At 45.5% G+C, this 23670-nt stretch overlaps 2 protein-coding genes across 2 annotated transcripts in view; one reads left to right on the top strand and one right to left on the bottom strand.

Moving 5' to 3' along the window:
* Nucleotides 1-3111, bottom strand: part of CRYL1 (crystallin lambda 1) — a 171771-nt gene extending 168660 nt beyond the window's left edge. Inside the window, 1 exon segment of the mRNA XM_040340537.1 lies at nucleotides 3021-3111. The gene's annotated coding sequence lies outside the window, so the exon portion shown is untranslated.
* Nucleotides 3112-3246: 135 nt separating this feature from the next.
* IFT88 (intraflagellar transport 88) overlaps nucleotides 3247-23670 on the top strand; it is a 110000-nt gene continuing 89576 nt past the window's right edge. The window contains 7 exon segments of the mRNA XM_040340536.1: nucleotides 3247-3356; nucleotides 7648-7760; nucleotides 11815-11877; nucleotides 14921-14977; nucleotides 20212-20265; nucleotides 23123-23186; nucleotides 23289-23337. Of these exon segments, the coding sequence (XP_040196470.1) occupies nucleotides 7671-7760; nucleotides 11815-11877; nucleotides 14921-14977; nucleotides 20212-20265; nucleotides 23123-23186; nucleotides 23289-23337 (377 nt within the window). The 5' untranslated portion in view covers nucleotides 3247-3356; nucleotides 7648-7670.

The following is a 23670-nucleotide window of genomic DNA, read 5'->3' as shown; positions in this document are numbered from 1 at the left end:
GGGACAAATAAAAGGGCGGAAAAACAGTCAGGATCCAAAAACAGAAACAAAAAAAACAAAAAAAAAGACCAGGGAAGGGGAAGAAATCACTTGCCGTTTCAGCAAGGAGTGTGGGCCATCGCTGCAGTGCTACAGTTCCTGGGAGTAAAGAGGGGGCCTTCGCTGGGGGGACTGGAGGGGTAAAGAACAGGGGGACGGCCCGGGGTTCAACTCTCAGGGGAGAGATAGTGAGCAGTGGAGGGCTGGGGGGGCCAGCAAGTGGGGAGCGGGACCCATCCAGTCACCAGGGGACAAAGAGGAGAAGCGTGTAATCGCCAGGCTGCAGGGGGAGTGAACTCCATAGTCTCTCTCCAGGATGGGCCAGTCAGGTGTACCCGCAGCCATGGCAGGGGGGATGGGTGCCCCCAAGTACCTTATGGGCGATCAGGCAAGTCCCCCAGCCCCCCATAAAGAAAATCCCCCATAAGTCTACTCACAGTCAGTCAGGATGCACACTGTAGGAGAAACGGCCAGGCCTCTCATCTTGGAAGGGAATCAGCCCATGCTGCAGCCTCCCTCGGGGAATTAAAAAATTGCACCCTCTCGCCGTCCTGGACTCGGAGCCTGGCAGGGAAAAGCATGCTCTATTTTACTCCGCGATCTCGGAGCATAGCTCGGACGTGGTCAAACGACTTGCGCTGGCGCTGTGTCTCCACGGAGTAATCAGGGAAGATCAGGAGCCGGGCATTCTGGAATTTGAGTTCTCCCTGTAGGCGGGCAGCACGGAGGACGGTGTCACGGTCCCTGTAGTGAAGGAGCTTGAAAATAAAGGTGCGCGGCGGCGCTCCCACAGGGCCCCTGGTCGCCGGGATTCGATGGGCCCTCTCTATGGAGAAGTAGTGCGAGAAGCGGGCAGCAGGGAGGTGGGTAGGAAGGATCTGCTCCATGAAGGCCACCGGATCGGTGCCTTCCGCCCCCTCTGGGATCCCCAGTACGCGCAGATTATTGCGCCGATTCCTGTTTTCGGCGTCCTCCGCCCTGTGCTCCAAGGCTTTCACTCTGGATTTCAGGGCCTGGATGTCAGAGTGATGGTCATGCTGGACGTCTTCCAGGTCCGAGACCCGCCTCTCCGCTTCCGACACGCGGTCTCTGAACGCATCGAGGTCTCGCCGGATAAGCGCCGTGTCTGCCTGCACATGGTCTATCTTCACCGTGAGGGTGGTCTGGCAGGTGGAGATCGCCGTCATGAGCGCCTCGAACGCCTCCGATCCGGTTTGGATCACACCATCCCGCGGCGGGTCCACGTGAGCCTCCATGCGGGCAGGCGGCGAGGGCAGTGTAGGCCCCGATTTGGGAGGGGTGCCCACAGGAGCGGTTTTCCAGCGAGTCTGGCCTCCCTTGTTGTTCCGGCGCATTCCCCACGGAAGAGGGTAAGAAGGGTTGAGGAGGTAAGGCAAATTCCACACAGGATTAGGGTAGGAGAGATTCTCAGAGTGGGAGCTCGTGGATTACACGTCCGCTCCCATCGCCATCTTGGACACGCCCCCCGACCATCCATCTTTAGTGTGAGCGGTCCTGTAAAAGATAACGGTGGTCTCCGCGGCGGATTCGCCGCAAGATCACCGTTATCGGTGGCGGGAGGGCCCGCCGCTCTCCGCCACTTACCGGAGCCATCGGTAGCGATCGGGTGCTTCAGCCTGCTGTGTGGGGATACGAGTGAGGGCAAGATAGCCCCCACCCGTCCCCATAGCATTGCTGGGCAAAAGTGACGTCAAAACGTCAGTCCCGCCCAGCGTCTTAAAGAGAAATTTTTTTTGTTGTCATTTTTTCAAATGACAAAAGTCACAAAAATTTAATTTTTTATTTTTTTTTGCATTTTAGTCTAAATATGAGATCTGAGGTCTTTTTGACCCCAGATCTCATATTTAAGAGGACCTGTCATGCTTTTTTCTATTACAAGGGATGTTTACATTCCTTGTAATAGGAATAAAAGTGATACTTTTTTTTTTTTTCAGTGTAAAAAATAATAAAATAAATAAGAAAAAAAACATTTTTTTAAAGAGCCCCGTCCCGACGAGCTTGCGCGCAGAAGCGAACGCATACGTGAGTAGCGTCCGCATATGAAAACGGTGTTCAAACCGCACAAGTGAGGTATCGCCGTGATCTTTAGAGCGAGAGCAATAATTCTAGCCCTAGACCTACTCTGTAGCTCAAAAAATGCAACCTATAGAATTTTTTAAACATCGCCTATCGAGATTTTTAAGGGTAAAAGTTTGACGCCATGCCACAAGCGGACGCAATTTTTAAGCGTGACATGTTTGGTATAATTTTACTCGGCGTAACATTATCTTTCACAATATATAAAAAAATTGAGCCAAATTTGTTGCCGTCTTATTTTTTAATTCAAAAAAGTGTATTTTTTCCAAAAAAAGTGCGCTTGTAAGACTGCTGCGCAAATACGGTGTGACAAAAAGTATTGCAATGACCGCCATTTTATTCTCTAGGGTGTTAGAAAAAAAATATATAATATTTGGGGGTTTTAAGTAATTTTCTAGCAAAAAAAACTGTAAACACCAAATCTGAAAAACACCCATAGTAGAGAAGTGGTTAAAAGTCAGCAGCTGGAGTATTTATTACTGCTGAATTTTTATTTTTTTTGGTGCTTTCATTCGCAGGGATCTCCTCTCATTTCCTGTTTGGATATGGGACAGGAAGTGAAGGGAAATCTCAGCAATGGGACACACAAATTTGACAGTGATTATAACCCTTCCTTACTCTATCCAGAATGGAAAAATAAAATAAAAAAAAGGGTTTTCCTATAGTTCTACTTTTAAAAAAAGAAAAGAAAAGGGGGGGGGCTGCCACTGGTGTATGTGAATGGGCCCCAACTCCGTGTGCAATTATTGGAACACACACAATGTTATTTACCATCCATATACTGGGCCACACACACTTAATACAAGTGTCCCATGAACAGGCATAACACTGTCCTCCTTCCCAGTACATAAATACAGGTAATGAGAGAGAGCAGCCCGCCCTACCTCCAGTCACCTCACCCGCCGCTAAGTATCTTCCTCGTGTCGGTGTTCTGTAGAGAAGAGGCTGACCTATCGAATAACGCCCGGGACGAATTGCGCATGCGAATCACCGGCCGCTTCCGATTGGTGATGTAGTCAGGTTCGTTGTCCGGTTACCTAGCAACCCCGTGAAGCGTGCGTAGTCTCCGAATGCCACGAGCCATTCCACCAATCAGCGAGCGGAGATTGTGCGCGCGGTGCATGCTGGGTCCGGATCCCTGGGAGCTCTCAGGCTGCTATCAACAAACTGATGTGTGATCCGGAGCAGAGAGAGTGGGATAGTCCGGACACCCCTGCCAGGTACGGGGAGCATGCTTAGTGCGGGGGAGACTTTCCCAACCCAGGTTTCATGTCACCCTAGTGTTCTTCCAGAGGTTACCTGACATCCCTTTATCTCTCTGGAAGGCCTCCTTTACACCTGCTTTGCTGTTTGAAGTGCGATTTGTGTTGGGATCACTCTTCAGACAGCAGTAGACAGATGGCAACTGACACCTGTTACCGGACAATCGTGTCACAACCGTGCGCATTGTGTGTGGTTGTAGCGCGGCCTCATTCGATTAAATGGGTCACGCTTATCTGGTGGCATCGCTCGCCGAGCACGACACAGGATATTTTTCCTGCCGCGGCCATGAAGCAAAGCAACGCGGTCGCGGCATGTGCCTCAGCAGCTAAAGGAGAAGTGGTTGAGGGTCAGAAAAAAGGGATCAGCCACCAGGTTTTACCGCCACCTCGATCGCAAGTGTAAATGAGCCACAGGGGGCACCATATATGATACCATGTGACCTTATAACTTTACATCAGGGGTGGCCAACCAGTGGCCACATGTGGCCCGCAGAGCCCTCTGATGTGGCCCCGCGACCTCCTGCTCTGCTCTGGACTGGTGGGTTGGCAAGCCCAGATCGCAGGTTGCCGACCCACCATACCGCAGCATCAGTGTTGTGAATAAAGCTGGTGGTAGAGGAAGAACGCAGCTGCGGAGCAGAGCCCCATAAGCCGATTCGTCCTCTACAGCACCGGCTTTTGCCACAAGTGGAGTCTATGGCAAAGTTCAGCTAACCCGTAGGATAGACACAGGTGAACTACGCTGCACCCGCAGTGTGGGTAAACCACAGCACATCAGTGTGAAAGCAGTCTTGGGCCCTTTTCACACGATCAGCCCGACCAAATGGGACCCTCAATAGCCCGACTACCTCCAATCCAAACAGAAGGAAATTCGTCCCCTTCCATCTGGGCGGATCGGAGGGCCTATAGAGTAGCCGTGACCTGCCATCCGCCTGCTCCGCTCATTGTGGCCCACGACTGGCTACCAAGTTGCTTAAATGGCCCTCACGCTTCAAAAGGTTGGGCACCCCTGCTTTACATGTACCCAAGCTATGTAATACGAGGACCTACGGGAACTACCCAATCTATTTGTATCCAATCAGACGGGCCCTTAAAGGTTCGTTTTTTATTTTCTAAAGAGGTTCCTTTAAGCTAGTGCATTGTTGGTTCACTTACCCTTTCCTTCGATTTCCCTTCTAAATGTTTTTTTTCTTTGTCTGGATTTCTCACTTCCTGTTCCTCCTCAGTAAGCTGTTCTGGCTGACTAACCCCCCAGCCAGAACGGCTCGGATAATGGGGGCAACCTCACTGAGAAAGAACAGGAAGTGAGAAATTCAGACAAAGAAAAAAAACATTTAGAAGGGAAATGGAAGCAAAAGGTAAATGAACAAAAAATGCACTAGCTTAAAGGAACCTATTTAGAAAATAAAAAAAAAAAACCTTTACAACCCCTTTAACCACTTAAGCCCCGGACCAATATGCAGCCTAAAGACCCAAGGTGTTTTTACAGTTCGGGACTGCGTCGCTTTAACAGACAATTGCGCGGTCGTGCGACGTGGCTCCCAAACAAAATTGGCGTCCTTTTTTCCCCACAAATAGAGCTTTCTTTTGGTGGTATTTGATCACATCTGCGGTTTTTAGTTTTTGCGCTATAAACAAAAATAGAGCGACAATTTTGAAAAAAAAGCAATATTTTTTACTTTTTGCTGTAATAAATATCCCCCAAAAACATATATAAAAACATTTTTTTTCCTCAGTTTAGGCCGATACGTATTCTTCTACCTATTTTTAGTAAAAAAAATCGCAATAAGCGTTTATCGATTGGTTTGCGCAAAATTTATAGTGTTTACAAAATAGGGGATAGTTTTATTGCATTTTTATTTTTTTTTATTTTTTTACTACTAATGGCGGCGATCAGCAATTTTTTTCGTGACTGCGACATTATGGCGGACACTTCGGACAATTTTGACACATTTTTGGGACCATTGTCATTTTCACAGCAAAAAATGCATTTAAATTGCATTCTTTATTGTGAAAATGACAGTTGCAGTTTGGGAGTTAACCACAGGTGGCGCTGTAGGAGTTAGGGTGCACCTAGTATGTGTTTACAACTGTTTGGGGGTGTGGCTGTAGGAATGACGTCATCGATCGTGTCTTCCCTATAAAGGGAATGACGCGATCGATGCGCCGCCATAGTGAAGGACGGGGAAGCCGTGTTTACACACGGCTCTCCTCGTTCTTCAGCTCCGGGGAGCGATCGCGACGGAGCGGCTATAAACAAATAGCCGCGCCGTGGTCCCGGATCGCTCCCCGAGCGGACCCGACCGCCGCATGTAGCGGGGGGGGTCCCGATCGGACCCCCCACCCGCTAATAGGCGAGGACGTACCTATACGCCCATGTGCCTGTACGTGCCATATTGTGGACGTATATGTACATGCGGTGGTCGGGAACTGGTTAAAGTGTTACTAAAGCCAGGAGCCTGCATTCACTATATCGGGTCTCCCACAGTACACTGAACATGGAAATGCAATTATTTTAGTAAATATAAACTGCTAAATACCTTTTCTCATCAGCAGTTATAGTAGTCTTGTGACTTCTATCAGTGTCTGGTTACAGCTTGTAGGAGGAGTTTTCATTCTATTCTGATTGTCCTATGAGGCTGCAGGACTCCTGACCCTCTATCTAGACAGTGCTGATTGGCCCTGTGCTGATTACATACACTCTCCCAAGAAGAAAAAAAAACTCTCTAGCAATACACACCAAACTGAGCATATGCAGAGTGACTTCAAAAGGCCATGTACTATCAGGAGATGGATTGGGGACAGTGGAAGAAGGGGAGGATCAGAGAAGACGGGGTCAAACAGCCTTTTTACACAATACAGAGGATTAACCTCTTGGGCTCCACAGTGAGTACAACAAACACACTTTACTGCATATACAGACTGAATTTACTGTTGTGGGTTTAGTAACACCTTGGTTTTGTTTGGTGATCAGCCACAGACGTAAGGCAAATTAATCATCCTCGCAGTGCTATTGTATTCTGACTGCTGGAACTGTGCTGCAGGCGCTGAAAGAATGTCAATTCTCCAACATTCCGTTCAACAAAAGTCCATCTTTAGATTAACTTCTGTCAAATGGAAATGACCATAGATGAATCGATCAGTAACATTTCAATCCCTCTTTGGCCAGCTTTACATTACTCTGTTCAGGGGTTGACAAATTTGCTTGGAATCTAGGAGCCAGCTAAAAAAGTTAGGAGCCAGAAAACGCGCCCCGTCCCGACGAGCTTGCGCGCAGAAGCGAACACATACGCGAGCAGCGCCCGCATATGTAAACGGTGTTCAAACCACACATGTGAGGTATCGCCGCGATTGGTAGAGCGAGAGCAATAATTCTAGCACTAGACCTCCTCTGTAACTTAAAACATGCAACCTGTAGATTTTTTTAAACGTCGCCTATGAAGATTTTAAAGGGTAAAAGTTTGTCGCCATTCCACGAGCGTGACATGTTGGGTATCAATTTACTTGGCGTAACATTATCTTTCATAATATTAAAAAAAAATGGGGATAACTTTACTGTTGTCTTATTTTTTAATTAAAAAAAGTGTAATTTTTTCCCAAAAAAGTGCGCTTGTAAGACCGCTGCGCAAATACGGCGTGACAGAAAGTATTGCAACGATCACCATTTTATTCTCTAGGGTGTTAGGATAAAAAATATATATAATGTTTGGGGGTTCTAATTAGAGGGAAGAAGATGGCAGTGAAAATAGTGAAAAATGACATTAGAATTGCTGTTTAACTTGTAATGCTTAACTTGTAGTACCAACGGCCACCACCAGATGGCGCCAGCTCACAAAAATAATAGTTTTTTTTTTTTTTTGCCCCCCTTCCAAGCCAAGTCGCCAGGACCCTATTTCTAGTCGTCATGGCGACCTGGCGACCGGGATTTGTCGAGCCCTGGTTTAAACCATTTTTCCCTCAATTAGCGATAAAAACTGTCAGCGGTCGTAATCCTTCACCACTGTATCCATCCCAAGGGATATCACATGAGATAAAATACCGAATGGTTTCATGAGATAAATACCACACTTTCCAATGAAATACCACATGCCTTATTTTAGTAGCGTTTTTTTGTGAATTGCAAAAATGTTTGAAAACCGCTATGAGATATTTAACCGCAAATTTATAAAAAGGAAATAGCGCTTTGTGAATTGAGCCCACTGTTTTTATGGTGTTCACAATTGTCTGTTTTTGTATCATTCCTACCCAGCTGCCAGTACCTGAGCTGACGACATGATGCAACATGTTCACTTGGTGCCCGAGGAAGATGAAGAGGACCTGTATTCTGGATACAATGAATATAACTCGGCCTATGACACTGAGGTGGGAATCCAATGGGCTGCCCTAAGTCATGAAAGTACAACTATGGCCAAACCTTTATTTCACATATGTGATGTAGGCTGTCAATACCAATGAGACTGTGCCCTCTGGAACATGTTGTAACTACCTGTTGATGTTCCTGCCGATAAAATCATTGAACAGGGACATCCTTCGACATCATTGGACAAGTACCGTATTTATCGGGGTATAGCGTGCGCCGGCGTATAACGCGCACCCCAAGCTTAGAAGGGAAGTTTAGGAAAAAAACAAAATTTTGGATGCTCAGCCTTGTCGGTGTCCGTCTGCTGTCGGCGTCCGTCTGCGGCCTTGCGCGGGGTCCGTCCAGCCTTGTCGGTGTCCATCTGCTGTCTTGCCCGGCGACCATCGGCAGCCTTGTCCGGTGTCCGTCTGCAGCTTCGCACGGGGTCCGTCCAGCCTTGTCGGTGTCCGTTTGCTGTCTTGCCCGGCGACCATCGGCGGCCTTGTCCGGTGTTCGTCTGCAGCCTTGCGCGGGGTCCGTCCAGCCTTGTCGGTGTCCGTCGCGTCCGTCCAGCCTTGTCGGTGTCCATCGCGTCCGTCTGCCAGGGGTTGCAGCGTTGTGTGTTTGAATTTGGCGCCTCGGTCGAGCTAGGCAGAGCCAGATTTCCGGTGTGTTCGGCTCCTGTCGTGTGGCTGTGGGCGGAGCCGAGCGTTGGCGAGCCTAGCTGAGTGCGCAGTACACTCGGCTTGGGCTTTGTCGGCGGCGCTCAGAGACAGCCAGCGAGGATCGGCGTATAACGCGCACCCACAATTTTCCCCTGATTTTAAGGGGAAAAAAGTGCGCGTTATATGCCGATAAATACGGTACATCCTTAGGATGACAATGCTTATCCGCCTGCAGTTAAATCATTGCATCATTTGATGCTGCTGTAGTATTACACAATGCAAATTTCTTTACTGCAACCACGGGTTGCAGGAAAGATATTCGCTAGATTCCCCCATCAACACAGACAGTGCTGTCTGGGGGAATCCCCCCTGCTGAGACATTGTATTCTCCCGTGAGGGGGGGGGGAGCTGCCCCTGCTGGGAGAAGACAGTGATTATTGCTAGCGTCTATACCAGTCGCTAGCAATAATTACTTGTAAGATCCGGCAGGCTGGTTGTACCCAAGTTGATCGATCAACTTGGTACATTTAGCCTGCTCATCAGCTTGGTACATTTAGCCTGCTCACACATGCTTTGAATCTGCTGAACTGGCCGAGATTCGAACCGCCTATAGCCAGCCTTAGATGCTGGTGCAGCTGATGGCCATATCAGTGGATAGCCGCACCTAGCTCTGACCACAACCCTTTAGCTTGGCCATACATGGCTCTGTCTGTAGCAGCTTAGAGATAGAATATAAAAGGCCTGCTCAGTCCCTCCAGTTCCCTTCAGTACTGTGTAGCATGGTGCAGGAAAATCAATCTCCCCAGCTGCATTTACCAGAAAAAAAATGTAAATTGTATTTCTTCTTGGGACATTTAACATTTCATATTGCCTACAAAATAGAAGACATAATGATTTATTTTTTATTTATTTTTTATTTATTTTTTATTTATTTTTTTACTAGGAATGGCGGCGATCTGCGTTTTTTTTTTTTTTTTTTTTGGGACTGCGACATTATAGCGGACACATCGGACACTTTTGACACATTTTTGGGACCATTCACATTTATACAGTGAACAGTGCTATAAATATGCATTGATTACTGTATAAATGTGACTGGCAGGGAAGGGGTTAACCACTAGGGAGTGGGGAAGGGGTTAAATGTGTAGCCTATTGTGTGTTCTAACTGAGGGGGGTGACTGGGGGAGGTGACCGATCTGCGTCCCTATGTACAAGGGACACAGATCGGTCTCCTTTCTCCCTGACAGGACGTGGAGCTCTGTGTTTACACACAGAGCTCCACGTCCCTGCTCAGTTACTGGGCAATCGCGGGTGCCCGGCGGCCGCTGGGCACGCGCACTGTGTTCCCAGTGACGCAACGGGTGCGCGCGCGCCCTAGAGGCTTTAAATGACGTCCTGTCTGAACAATAGAGCATTCCGCCCGCCGTCATTTGACGGCGGGCGGGTGTTAAGTGGTTAATGTTCACATGTATACTTGCTTGGCACGTAAAGTAGAACCTGACTCACAAGGGAGTTTGTTCCGTTTAAACCAGGGGGCTCAAACTGGCGGCCCCCCAGAAAAACTACAAATCCCATCATGCCTCTGCCTGTGGGAGTCATGCTTGTAACTGTCAGCCCTGCAATGCCTCATGGGATTTGTAGTTTCCCAACAGCTGGAGGGCCACCAGTTTGAGACCCCTGGTTTAAACCCTCCCCCAGTTGCAATTACAAAACCAATTTTTCTTGTTTTCTCCATTTACCGTCGGTCTGTCTCTGGTGTTTCCGCCTCCTAGGATACTCATGTCGCATCTCCAAGGAGGCGGCCTAGCTCACAAAGTGCCAGAGGGCAGGGGGCACCCAGCATGTTATTGGCTGTAAAAACTCAGTAGAGGCAGCCAGCTGAAGAGAACCAAGATGGCGGTGTGAGGCCCCGTACACACGACAGAGGAACTCGACGTGCTTGGCACGTCGAGTTCCTCGTCGAGTTTTGGGATGAAGCCGCCGAGGAGCTCGGCGGGCCGCCTTCTCCCATAGAACAACGAGAAAATAGAGAACATGTTCTCTATTTTCTCGACGAGCTCCTCGGCGGCTCCATCGAGCCAAAAGTGTACACACGACAGAGATTCTCGGCAGAATCCGGGTTTTGACCGAGTTTCTCGGTGAATTCTGCCGAGAAACTCTGTCGTGTGTACGAGGCCTGAGGGTTTTTATGATAACCCAGCAATACAGATAAGAGGAGGAATAATACAATTTGGAGCGCTAAGCTTCACTTTAGAGTCCAACGCCCAGCACTGTGATTTCTCTATTTTTTCTTTTCCAGTAATTTCTATTGAAAAATGTACGTTACAAATTCCAAGACAAAAGATTGTTTACATAAGATAGGTATTTCTGTATACAAGGTCATGTCTCAAGGTATTATGCCGTGTACACACGGTCGTTTTTTTGTGATGAAATAAAACAAAGTTTTTCAAACTTCATTTTAAAAAACGACGTTGCCTACACACCATCGTTTTTTCAAAATGCTCTAGCAAAGCGCGGTTACGTTCAGCACGTACGACGGCACTCTGTTCCATTCAAGCTCGCGTCATAACTTGCTTCTGAGCATGCGCGGGTTTAAAACTGTTGCTTTAAACGTCGTTTTACCCACACACTATCATTTTAAATGACACAAAAAACGATGTTTTGAAAAACGACATAAAAAATTGAACCATGCTCGAATTTTTTTTTTGGCGTTTTTTTCAGAAGACATAAAACAACGTTTTCCCCACACACGGTAATTTTAAATGACGTTTTTAAAAATGTCGTTTTTATTTCATCACAAAAAACGACCGTGTGTACGCGGCATTAGAGATATGGGCAGAATGATATATTCCAATAAATGTACTTTTTAGACATCTTATTATACCATATACTAAGAAAAACCTGTAACAAAAAAAGTTGGCACATTCTTGGGTCCCTGTCACTCCTTTTAGACTCCATGAGGATGGATCCATAACCATGTGACCAATGTCCATATCGGCATGTGATGTAAAATGATTGGGGGGGGGGGAGGAGGCTAATCTATAGTTTTTGATTGTTGCACAGTTCAGTGTACATTCTAAAGAAGGCTGGCAGCTGATAGGTCTGTTTTTATTACTGAAGAAACTTTCCGTGCAGTAAAGATCCTGCTTGCTCACAGTGTTTAAAAAGGAGACTTTAGTTGCGCTTTAACAGCAGTTTCTATAGCCAAAGTATTACAATGTTATCCATTGCTGGAAAAGTATTGGAAGGCAATAGATGCAGCTCATTGATGCATGGAGTGCTTGATCCACGTCTATATCCCGCTTTCATAGCTATGATGTTCAAATGGAATTGTGAAAATAGTGGGGATAATTAGGGAAGCACCGCTTTGTAGAATGGCAAGTTTTACACTCACTTTTGTTTTATTTTGCAGGATTTGGAGAGCGATGTGGCTTTTCAGCAAGCTTTACAAACGAGCCATGGACGGAGACCTCTGGTACTTTGAGCAATATCATAATGTTCATTTAATGTTAAGGGATATATCCACTTGCCTACTGCCCTATAGAGGTTTTAGGGCAGCCACTGTGTGCAGGAACACTTCCAGGTAGGAGGCGCGATTGCTTGCCGCCGGCGGCTCACTCCCACTGTGATTAATCACAGCGGGTACCGTGGACTCGATGTCCACCAGCACCCACCGATCATCAGCCATAGAGTTAGAACTGCATTCTGCCTATGTAAAGAAGGCGAATTGCCATTATGACAGGAGCTAGGACAGATCAGAGGTAACGCTGAAGTAGTGTGTCCTTTTCTTTTGCTGAGACCACTCCACTGCCTCCTGCACCGTCCTGTCCCCTCCCCAACGCGTGTCGATACCAGGATTATAACATATCTTCCTCAGGGGGAATTTGATTGGACGGTTACTATATAATATTACGGCGGCCATTTTTTTGTAGACCTCGGACACTCCATTGTCCGGCATCTAATTCTACTATTAATATCAATGTATTGCCTCCGTTATCAGCCTGATAATTCATCTCTTTATATTCTCAGTCTCAATACAGTACACTAAACCCCACTGGAAGATTTCCTCCTATTCTACTTGTAACTCAGGACGTTGCATAAAAAAGAGAACACATTACCTACAGCTCACATATACCTTATACATCGCCTTATTATATACTATCGTCATATACTGCATAACTGGATACAAGCTAACTGTCAGCAACCGACACCTACTATCTTCAATCATTAGGCAATATCAATACCAGATACACAGTTAAATTAATGTCCACAGTCTAGGTGTTTTAATCTCTAGATCTCATATCAATAAATTCTCAGAGATTACAATCCAGATACTAACTATAATATATATATATATATATAAATATATGAATGAATGACTTGTATAGCGCAACGCATGCGAACTGAATCGCCTCTGGGCGCTTTTTCCAGCCAGTATCTGCTTGGTTGGTGCGGTCATTTTTACCCCGTAGGATCATGACACGCTAGGGACACACAGTCATACACACATATATACATATATACTGGGCCAATTTGGATGAGATCCAATTTACCTACCAGCATGTCTTTGGAGTGTGTATATGATATCTATACAGAGACTACGAAGCATGTTGGTGAAATATAATATCTAAATATTAGCTTGTATAGAATTACACTATTTAAAATATTTTATTTAAAAAGTCAATATCAAAATTTATTATTTCTATAAAAAATATGTGATTAATATATGTTGGGAAAATTAATATAAAAAATGTTCTAAGAACCCTATTAAAAAAATATATATATATTTAATAATAGGGTTCTTAGAACATTTTTTTTATATACATTTTCTCAACATATATTAATCACATATTTTTTATAGAAATAATTAATTTTGATATTAACTTTTTAGATAAAATATTTTAAATAGTGTAATTATATACATGAAGCTTATATTTTACTAACGTGATTCATAGTCGCTGTATGTGACTTTCAGTAGTTCTTCCATTCACAGAACTTTGTGAATGAATGACGTGGATGGAGCGTTTTTATTTTTAATTGTGACAACAAGTGCAGGGACAAGATCCCACCCCTCCACTCGCTGTTCCAACGGGGGAGGGGCAGCGGGGGCTGCTGCAACAATAAGATGTTACATGTTACACTCTGAATACGGGCGTAACATGGAACATGTTACAAAAGGTGGACTTATGCTTTAAAAACAGCTCTGCTTTTGTGGTATGGCAGGAGCAATGCCAGAGATGTTTGATACCAACTGGCTAAAAAATTGCTATTGCCTCCAAAACAAATTCAGACTTGATTGAGGCACATTAAAATGATCACTTCTCTTTTTTGACTCCTTACAATTTAAATTCTTTGGCAAAACAAGACGTATTCTTGCAAACTGTAACATGTAATAAAAAAAAACAATATAATATGTTGGGACTGTATTACTACATTTCTTTCTGGCTCTTTGAGCAATATAGCATTAAAGTGGGTTTCAAGCCAAATCTTTCTTTAGTCTGGATTAATTAGGGAAGAGTGTAGGAAGTGTAGGAAAATCACAAAATATATTTTTTTTGGGGGGGTGCTTGCATTCTACTTTTAATATCTTATATTGTATGTATCTACAACATTTGTTCTACAGCTTAAATGTTCTGGCATATTCCTTACAACATGGCTAAGCAATGTCCAGAAATGGTCTTGGTTCATTTGTACTACTCACTGGCCCGGATTCAGATAGAATGCTCTATCTATCTGCGGGCGTAACGTATCTTAGATATCTTAGATACGTTACGCCGCTGTAACTTTGGGCGCAAGTTCCGTATGCAGAAAGAACTTGCGCCCTTAGTTACGGCGGCGTAACGTATGTGTGGCGGCGTAAGCCCGCCTAATTCAAATGGGGATGTTGTGGGCGTGTTTTATTTAAATTTAAGATGACCCCGCGTTTTTGAAGTTTTTTTTGAACGATGCCGTCCGTGAAATATCCAAGTGTGCATTGCTCCAAAGTACGCCGCAAGGACGTATTGGATTCGACGTGAGCGTAAATGACGTCCAGCCTTATTCGCGAATGACTTACGCAAACGACGTAAAATTTTCAAAACTCGGCGCGGGAACGACGTCCATACTTAACATGAGCTACGCCTCATATAGCAGGGGTAACTATACGCCGAAAAAAGCCTAACGTAAACAACGTAAAAAATGCGCCGGCTGGACGTACGTTTCTGAATCGGCGTAAATACCTAATTAGCATATTCCTCGCGTAACTATACGGAAGCGCCACCTAGCGGCCAGCGTAAATATGCAGCCTAAGATACGACGGTGTAAGACACTTACGCCGGTCGGATCTTAGGGAAATCTATGTGTAACTGATTCTCTGAATCAAGCGCATAGATACGACGGCCCGCACTCAGAGATACGACGTCGTATCGCCTATCTGAATCCAGGCCACTGTTTTTATATGGGGCATTCTTGTTGGCTGCAGTTTTGCATAACATTGGTCTGTTGCCTTGAGTCACATAAGGGTATTTTGTCTCATACAGGGTACAGCTAAAGTCCTAGGGACAGCTGCTGGCCGTCCTTTGATGACTGGATTTGGAGTAAGTAAAACATTTAGTATCTGATATCTTATTAATTCTTTCTTTGGCTGAATATGTCATAATACCAATATGCTGGTGTAAGCATGCTCTGAATTAGAATTAATCTGAATTTGTATTTTTATTTTATCTAGAAAACATATTTAATTAAGGTGGTATTAAACCCAAAAACAAAAATGTAATATATTGCAGCTTACAAATCCTTAACTATGATGGCTAGATTTGTTTTTCGTTTTTTTTTTTTTCCTTTCTATTTTGACTTCACACTTCCTGTCTTAGAGCTGGTTTTAGTGCAATTTTTGAAAGGAGTCTGTTGCGGTTTGGCTCACTGGTTCAGGTGCGATTCAAGTCCAAATTTGTTAAATGTATGACACTTGAAATTGCACCCAAACCAGACTCAAAATCGTAAAGGACTCTCTTGAAAGACAAACTGTGGCCTGCCCTCAGATATGTGAATTGGCTCCATAGAAAGGCAGTTCGGTTCACATGTCATGCAAATATGATATGGTTCAAATCGCATTCAATTCGCATATATGTGAACCGAGCCTAAAGGGGTTGTAAACCCTTTTTTTTCGCCTTAATGCATCCTTTGCACCAAATTCAAGCAGCTATAACTTGTTCCTCTTTTACATTGTGGCACATCACCCCAGGCAAACTTTTTAATAAAATACTGACAGTTCGTATCTTTTGAAAGTGGAGCTAATTAAGGCCAACTTTATTTTAGTATACGAAACTGTCTCATGTGCGTTCTAAAATTGGCACAACATGCACCAAATTGAAGTACAAGCTGTGCCACTTTTATAATGCACGCAGGACATTTTAGTCAAATCTGTCTGCACCAGTTTATATGAATTCCATGGAATATTACTATCTTGTTTAACCACTTAAAGTGGAGGTTCACCCGAAAAGTTAATTTTTAACATTAGATTCCTGCTCATTTTGTCAAGGGGAATCGGGTAGTTTTTTTAAAATGGAAGCCGTACTTACCGTTTTAGAGAGCGATCTTCTCCGCCGCTTCCGGATATGGGCTGCGGGACAGGGCGTTCCTATTTGATTGACAGGCTTCCGACGGTCGCATACATCGCGTCACGATTTTCCAAAATGGGGGAACGTCGGTGCGCAGGCGACGTATAGAGCCGCACCGATGTACGGCTTCTTTTAGCTACTCGTGATGCGATGTATGCGACCGTCGAAAGCCTGTTGGAAGCCTGTCAATCAAATAGGAACGCCCAGTCCCGAAGACCATACCCGGAAGCGGCGGAGAAGATCGCTCTCTTAAACGGTAAGTACTGCTTCGATTTAAAAAAAACTACCCGATTCCCCTTGACAAAATGAGCATCAATCTAATGTAAAAAAAAAAATTTCGGGTGAACTCCCGCTTTAAGGACCTCTTCACGCCGATATACGTTGGCAGAAGGGCACGGCTGGGCACAGGCACGTGCCTGTACGTTGCTTTTAAGAGGCCAGCCGCCGGACCCGGTCCGAAGCTCCGTGACCGTGCCCACGGACCCGATAGCCGCTGGTGTCCTGCGATCAGTCACAGGAGCTGAAGAACAGGGAGAAGTGTGTGTGTGTGTGTGTGTGTGTAAACACACCTTCCCCGTTCTTCTGTGTGGCAGTGACACTGATAGTCTGTTCCCTGATATAGGGAACAACGATCAGTGATGTCACGCCTACAGCCACGCCCCCCTACAATAAGAATCACTCCCTTAGGGCACACATAACCCCTTAGTGCCCCCTGGTGGTTTACTAATTCTCACAGTAATCTGTGCATTTTTATAGCACTTTTCGCTGTGAAAATGACAATGGTCCCAAAAATGTGTCAAAAGTGTTCAATGTGTCCGCCATAATGTCGCAGTCATGAAAAAAATCGCTGATCGCCGCCATTACTAGTAAAAAAAAAAAAAATATTAATAAAAATGCCATAAAACTATCCCCTATTTTGTAAACGCTATAACTTTTGCGCAAACCAACCGATAAACGCTTATTGCGATATTTTTTTTACCAAAAATAGGTAGAAGAATATGTATCGGCGTAAACTGAGGAAAAAAAATGTTTTTTTTTATCTTTTTTGGGGATATTTATTATAGCAAAAAGTTAAAAAATATTAAATTTTTTTCAAAATGTTTGCTCTATTTTTGTTTATAGCGCAAAAAATAAAAACGGCAGAGGTGATCAAATGCCACCAAAATAAAGCTCTATTTGTGGGGAAAAAAGGACGCCAATTTTGTTTGGCAGCCACGTCGCACGACCGCGCAATTGTTAAAGCGAAGCAGTGCAGAATCGCAAAAAGGGGCAAGGTCCTTAACCTGCATAATGGTCCGGGTCTTAAGTGGTTAAACAATTTGATATGAATGGCTTTACTCCAGTAGAGCTTAAACTGGCCATACAGCCTGCAGACTGAACAGATTCTTCCACCTGTGATAATAACACGGATGTCTGAATCCCTGCATTTAACCCAATACTACCAGCTGTTAAAATTCTTTATCAGAGCCTGCATCTGATTTGGTGAAGACGTTGCTAAGCCAACACTTTTTTGACCTGGCTCCTTCAATATAAGTCAATTATTCAGTCGATTTAGCCATGGAGAACTTGGTTCACGCAATCTGAGCCAATCTCTCCCCCTAGACATGTGCCGCACCTATCCTAGTGCTTCCTTTTCCGTGGGCCACAAATTCTCTACAATACCTATTATTTCAGATGACCTTGAATCTCCGAGACCTTTTATAAATTTAACTTCTTACCGCTGTTACAACCCTCTCTGACCAGACTTGGACCCCTTTCTCACTGAGCCGCCCATAGCGTCAGCAGTAAAACGCCGCCATTTTTACCGCCAACGCTATGGGTGAATTTTCCACGCATTTCCTAGCGGTGCGCTTTTAACCCCAGCTAGCGGCCGAGAAAGGGTTAAAACCACTCGCTGCCGTGCTGTCCCATTGATTTCAATGGGCAGGAGCGATAAACACACCGCTCCTTCACTGCTCCAAAGATGCGGCTAGCAGGACTTTTTTTACCGTCCTGCTAGCGCAACGCTCCAGTGTGAAAGCCCTCAGGCTTTCACACTGCAGACAATTGAGCAGCTGTTTGAGGGCGGATTGCAGGCGTTATTTTTAACGCTATAGCGCCTGCAATATGCCCTCAGTGTGAAAGGGGTCTAAGAGTGGACTAAGCTATGTCACTCTTAGTTTAGCCGGGTAGCATTATACAAGATGGGCATGTTACCTTGTTGCCTTCATTTATTTCAAGCTGTTTCAATATCACTACCTACCATCTTCACCAAATTGAAATCGGCCATGAGGCCAGCCAACTACGGTTCGAGTCTCAGCCGGTTCAGCAGGTACCAGCCTGTATGGGCAGGCTGAATGTATCGAGTTGATCGCTCAATCAACTTGGGTACAACCGGCCTTGCTGGATTTACTTGTGATTACTGCTAGTGGCTAATATAGCGACTAGCAATAATCATTGGCCCGGATTCAGAGAGCAATTGTGCCTGCGTAACCATAGTTACGCAGCGCAATTGCTTACTTGCGCCGGCGTAACGAATGCTCCTGATTCAGGAACCTCGTTACGCCGACTGCAGCCTAAGATATGGGTGGCATAAGGCTCTTATGCCCGCATATCTTAGGCTGCATTCTTGCGATGGCCGCTAGGTGGCGTTCCCGTTGTGCTCAGCGTATAGTATGCAAATTGCATACTAACGCCGATTCACAACGTTACGCGAGCCCTGCGTACGCAGTTTACGTTGTTTTGCGTACGGCGGTTTTCGCGTAAGGCTGCCCCTGCTATTAGCACCAGAGTGAGAACCTATGAAAACATTTTTAATGTGCGTTTACTCACAGAACGACCTCCCAGTGGTACTAATTATTTGCATCCCCAGGGCTGACAACATTGCTTTTATACTCTGAAAAGAATACAATGCATCCAAGTGAGACACTTACTGGCCAGTGCAGGGTCCCCCTGATTGCTATATTCTACTTCCCCACAGTTAAAGACAATGGGGCAGATTCAGGTACCTTTGCGCAGTTTTTACGGAGGCGCAGGGCAACGTTTTTGCCCTGCGCCCCCGCAAATTTTCTGCGCTACCCGCGATTCACGGAGCAGTAGCTCCGTAAATTGCATGGGCGCTCCGGCAAAATGCCCGGCGTAAGCGCGCGCAATTTAAATGATCCCGTAGGGGGCGGGAATCATTTAAATTAGGCGCGTTCCCGCGCCGATCGTAGAGCGCATGCTCCGTCGGGAAACTTTCCCGACGTGCATTGCGGCAAATGACGTCGCAAGGACATCATTTGCTTCAAAGTGAACGTGAATGGCGTCCAGCGCCAGAGCCTTATGCCACGCATATCTTATAGCCTTATGCCACGCATACCTGCTATTAGCAGGGGCAGCCAATGTTACGTATACCCGTCGTTCCCGCGTCGCGAAATTTGAACTTTACGTAGTTTGCGTAAGTGAATCGTGAATGGCGCTGGACGCCATTCACGTTCACTTTGAAGCAAATGACGTCCTTGCGACGTCATTTGCCGCAATGCACGTCTGGAAAGTTTCCCGACGGAGCATGCGCTCTACGATCGGCGCGGGAACGCGCCTAATTTAAATGATTCCCGCCCCCTACGGGATCATTTAAATTGCGCGCGCTTACGCCGGGAATTTTGCCGGAGCGCCCATGCAATTTACGGAGCTACTGCTCCGTGAATCGCGGGTAGCGCAGAAAATTTGCGGGGGCGCAGGGCAAAAACTTTGCCCTGCCCCTCCGTAAAAACTGCGTAAAGGTACCTGAATCTGCCCCATTGTCTTTAACTGTGGGGAAGTAGAATATAGCAATCAGGGGGACCCTGCACTGGCCAGTAAGTGTCTCACTTGGATGCATTGTATTCTTTTCAGAGTATAAAAGCAATGTTGCAAATAATTAGTACCACTGGGAGGTCCTTCTGTGAGTAAACGCACATTAAAAATGTTTTCATAGGTTCTCACTCTGGTGAAGTGGTACAGCCTGTATAAAAATTTAGCTAAAATCAACATAGAAAATACTAACTTAAAGTGGTTGTAAATATTTCAAAATAGAATAATTAACATATTAAATAAAACGTATTTTTTTTTTACTGAATTGATAATACATGTGATATTTAACCCATACATTAAAATTACACGAAAACGCATGTAATGCTTAACTGTTAGTGAATTGACTTCTATGTTGTTAAATATTGTTTAACTTATGGAAATGTCTCTGTTCTCCTCAGCCCAGAGCAAATCTGACTTCATTAACAGGAAGACCTATGACTGGAGCTGTGCAGGTATTGTGTGCTTGGGGTTTTACACAGTGAAAATTGGTGTAGAGAGCGGTGTTCACTGTGATGTCAAATTTCGATTTAGTTTTAGGCAAAGCCTTTTGACTAACATGCCATTTTAGTTGTATTTTAGTCATCTGAATTGTTTTAGATGTATTTAAGTCGACTAAAATCTCCAGTACATTATAGTCGACTAAAATCGAATGGGTTTAGTTATGGGTTTCGTAATTTAAAGCGGAGTTCCACCCAAAAATTGAATTTCCGCTTTTTGGAATCCCCCCTCCGGTGTCACATTTGGCACCTTTCAGGGGGAGGAGGGAGCAAGATACCTGTGTAATACAGGTTTTTTCTCCCACTTCCGGGCATAGATCACCGCGGTGATCGCAGTGACCTACGCCACGTCCAGTGCTTACTGTCCCCCCTGCTGTCTTCTGGGAGACACACAGGTCCCAGAAGACAGCAGGGACCAGTGGGAATGCGACTCGCGCATGCGCAGTAGGTAACCCATGAAGTGAAACCGCAGATGGCGGCAGCAGCACTCGAGAGCTGACAGACAGATCGGCTTCAGCTACCGACATCGCGGACGCCCTGGACAGGTAAGTGTCCATATATTAAAAGTCAGCCAGCTGCAGTATTTGTAGCTGCTGACTTTTAATATTTTTTTCGGCGGAACTCCGCTTTAAGCCTTTCTCTAGAATTGCCAAACTCATTATATATTCCTGGAGTAAAAATAACATGTTATTATTTATGGTATTAAAGCAGAGTTCCACTCAAAAGTGGAAGCTCCGCTTATCTGCTTCCGCTCCCTCCTCCAGTACCACATTTGCCACCTTTCTGGGGGGAAGCGGGTACCTGTTGTTGACCACCCCCCCTTCCTGGAGACCTCGCCGTTGGAGGCTTGGCTTCCCCCTCCGCTGGGCCATTCAGAAAGCACAGTGCACTCGGCGCATGGGCGGTAGGGAACGGGCTGTGAAGCCGCAGAGCTTCACTGCCGGTTTCCCTTACAAGGAATGTCGGCAGCAGCACACAAGAGCCGCTGGACGGATCAGCTTGGGGTGCCGACATCGCAGGTTCCCTGGACAGGCAAGTCTTCTAATATTAAAATTCAGGATCTACATTATTTATACAGGAGTGTCAGGACGCCCACTAACGCACAGCTCCTTTCTCTATCTGCAATGTAGAGAGCGTCCTGACTCTCCTGTAGCCCAAGGGAGGGGCTGAGCACGACACTCCACACCAGGGAGAAAGCCTTGCATTACTGTGTGGAGTTACAGACAGAAGAACAGGAAGTGAGGATTTCTCAGAAGAAATAAGGACATTTAAAAGCAAAATGGAAGGATGAGGTAAGTGAAGGAGGACTGCACTAAGGTAAAGGAAGCTATTTAGGAAAAAAAATTGTACCTTTACAACCCCTTTAAGTTTAAAGTGAGATTAATATAAAACTGAACAAAATATAACTAGCCCAACATTACATCAGTGTTCCAATAAGATTATTCCCATCCTATGCGCAGACCACTTGTCCTATAGTTTGTGCAAGGGAGCCTACAAGGTGTAGGTTGATAAATGGCTCCTTTAATCTCATTGGTGTAGATTCAGGTAGCTTTGCGCTTTTCTTACGGAGGCGCAGCGTACCGTTTTGCCGCTGAGCCTCCGTAAATTACCTGCGCTACGCTTGATTCACGGAGCAGTAGCTCCGTAATTTGCGTGAGCCCTCCGGAAAACTGCCCGGCGTAAGCGCGCGTAATTTAAATGATCCCATAGGGGGCGTGGATCATTTAAATTAGGCGCGTTCCAGCGCCGAGCGTAGTGCGCATGCTCCGTCGGGAAACGTTCCAGACGTGCATTGCGGGAAATGACGTCGCAAGGACGTCATTTGCTTCAAAGTGAATGTAAATGGCGTCCAGCGCCATTCACGATTCACTTACGCAAACAACGTTAAATTTTAAATTCGCGACGCGGGAACGACGGGTATACGTAGCATTGGCTGCCCCTGCTAATAGCAGAAGCAGCCTTACGCGGAACCCGACGAACACAAACGACGTAAACTGCGTACGCAGGGCTCACGTAGGGTTGTGAATCGGTGTTAGTATGCAATTTGCATACTATACGCTGACCACTACGGGAACGCCCCCTAGCTGCCATCGTAAGAATGCAGCCTACGATACGACGGCATAAGGAGCCTTATGCCAGTCATATCTTAGGCTGCAGTCGGCGTATCGAGGTTCCTGAATCGGGAGCATTCGAGACGCCGGCGCAAGTAAGCAATTGCGCTGCGTAACTATGGTTACACAGACGCAATTGCTACCTGAATCTACCCCATTGTGTGGTGGAAACAGGAGTGTGTACTGCACAAAGTGTGCTTCTTAAAGGAGTTCTCTGACCTAAAACTTTTAACCCCCGCTGTGCCCGGGCTGTAAAAATATACAAAATAAACTGTCACTTACCTGCCTACGATCCCCCGTTGTTCCGATATCGCCGTCCCGTTCTCCGGTCCCGGTCTCTTCCGCTTCCTGTGTGTCGGTGACTCATAGTGCGCTCAGCCTATCAGCCACGACGGGACATTACTGCGGCCGCTGATAGGCTGAGCGCACTATGAGTCACCGACACACAGGAAGCGGAAGAGACCGGGACCGGAGAACGGGACGGCGATATCGGAACAACGGGGGATCGTAGGCAGGTAAGTGACAGTTTATTTTGTATATTTTTACAGCCCGGGCACAGCGGGGGTTAAAAGTTTTAGGTCAGAGAACTCCTTTAAATAGAGACAACGGTGTTATCTATATTTATTTTCTATGGATCCATTGTTTTGGTGAATATTTTCTATATTTTATTTCTTATATATATATATTTTTTTTTTTTTCAGGATAATGTGCCTCGGCCAATGACTTCTATTCAATCGGTTAATTACAAAAAGATACATTTGCCAAGTAACTATACATTATATGAATAATTTTGGGTTCATACATGATAAATTGCTTTATGACTGATCAGTATGTCTTACTGTATATTTTCTACTTTTGACCCCCTAGGTCAGCCTAGAGGTCCAATTTCTCCACTGGTACCCAAGAATGAAGATACGTGAGTATACGTTTATTTTCTTTCTAGTAATTATAAAGGGAGCTGTATGCATAGAAATAAAGCTGATCTAGCAGCATCAGATATATTTTTTAATGTTAAAGCGGAATTTCCGCCAATTTTTTTTTTTTTTTTTTAGTCAGCAGCTACAAATACTGCAGCTGCTGACTTATAAAATTTCGACACTTACCTGCCCAGGGCGCCCGCGTTATCGGCACCCTAAGCCAATCTGTCCCTCAGCTCTCAGTTGCTGCCGCAGACATCTTCCGTAAGGGAATCGGGAAGTGCGGCTTCACTTCCTGGTTCCCTACTTCACATGCGCGAGTCGCGTTGCGC

Source organism: Rana temporaria, chromosome 2, assembly GCF_905171775.1.
Source record: "Rana temporaria chromosome 2, aRanTem1.1, whole genome shotgun sequence".
NCBI classification, from domain to species: Eukaryota; Metazoa; Chordata; class Amphibia; order Anura; family Ranidae; genus Rana; species Rana temporaria.
This window is presented reverse-complemented; position numbering and strand designations above follow the sequence as displayed.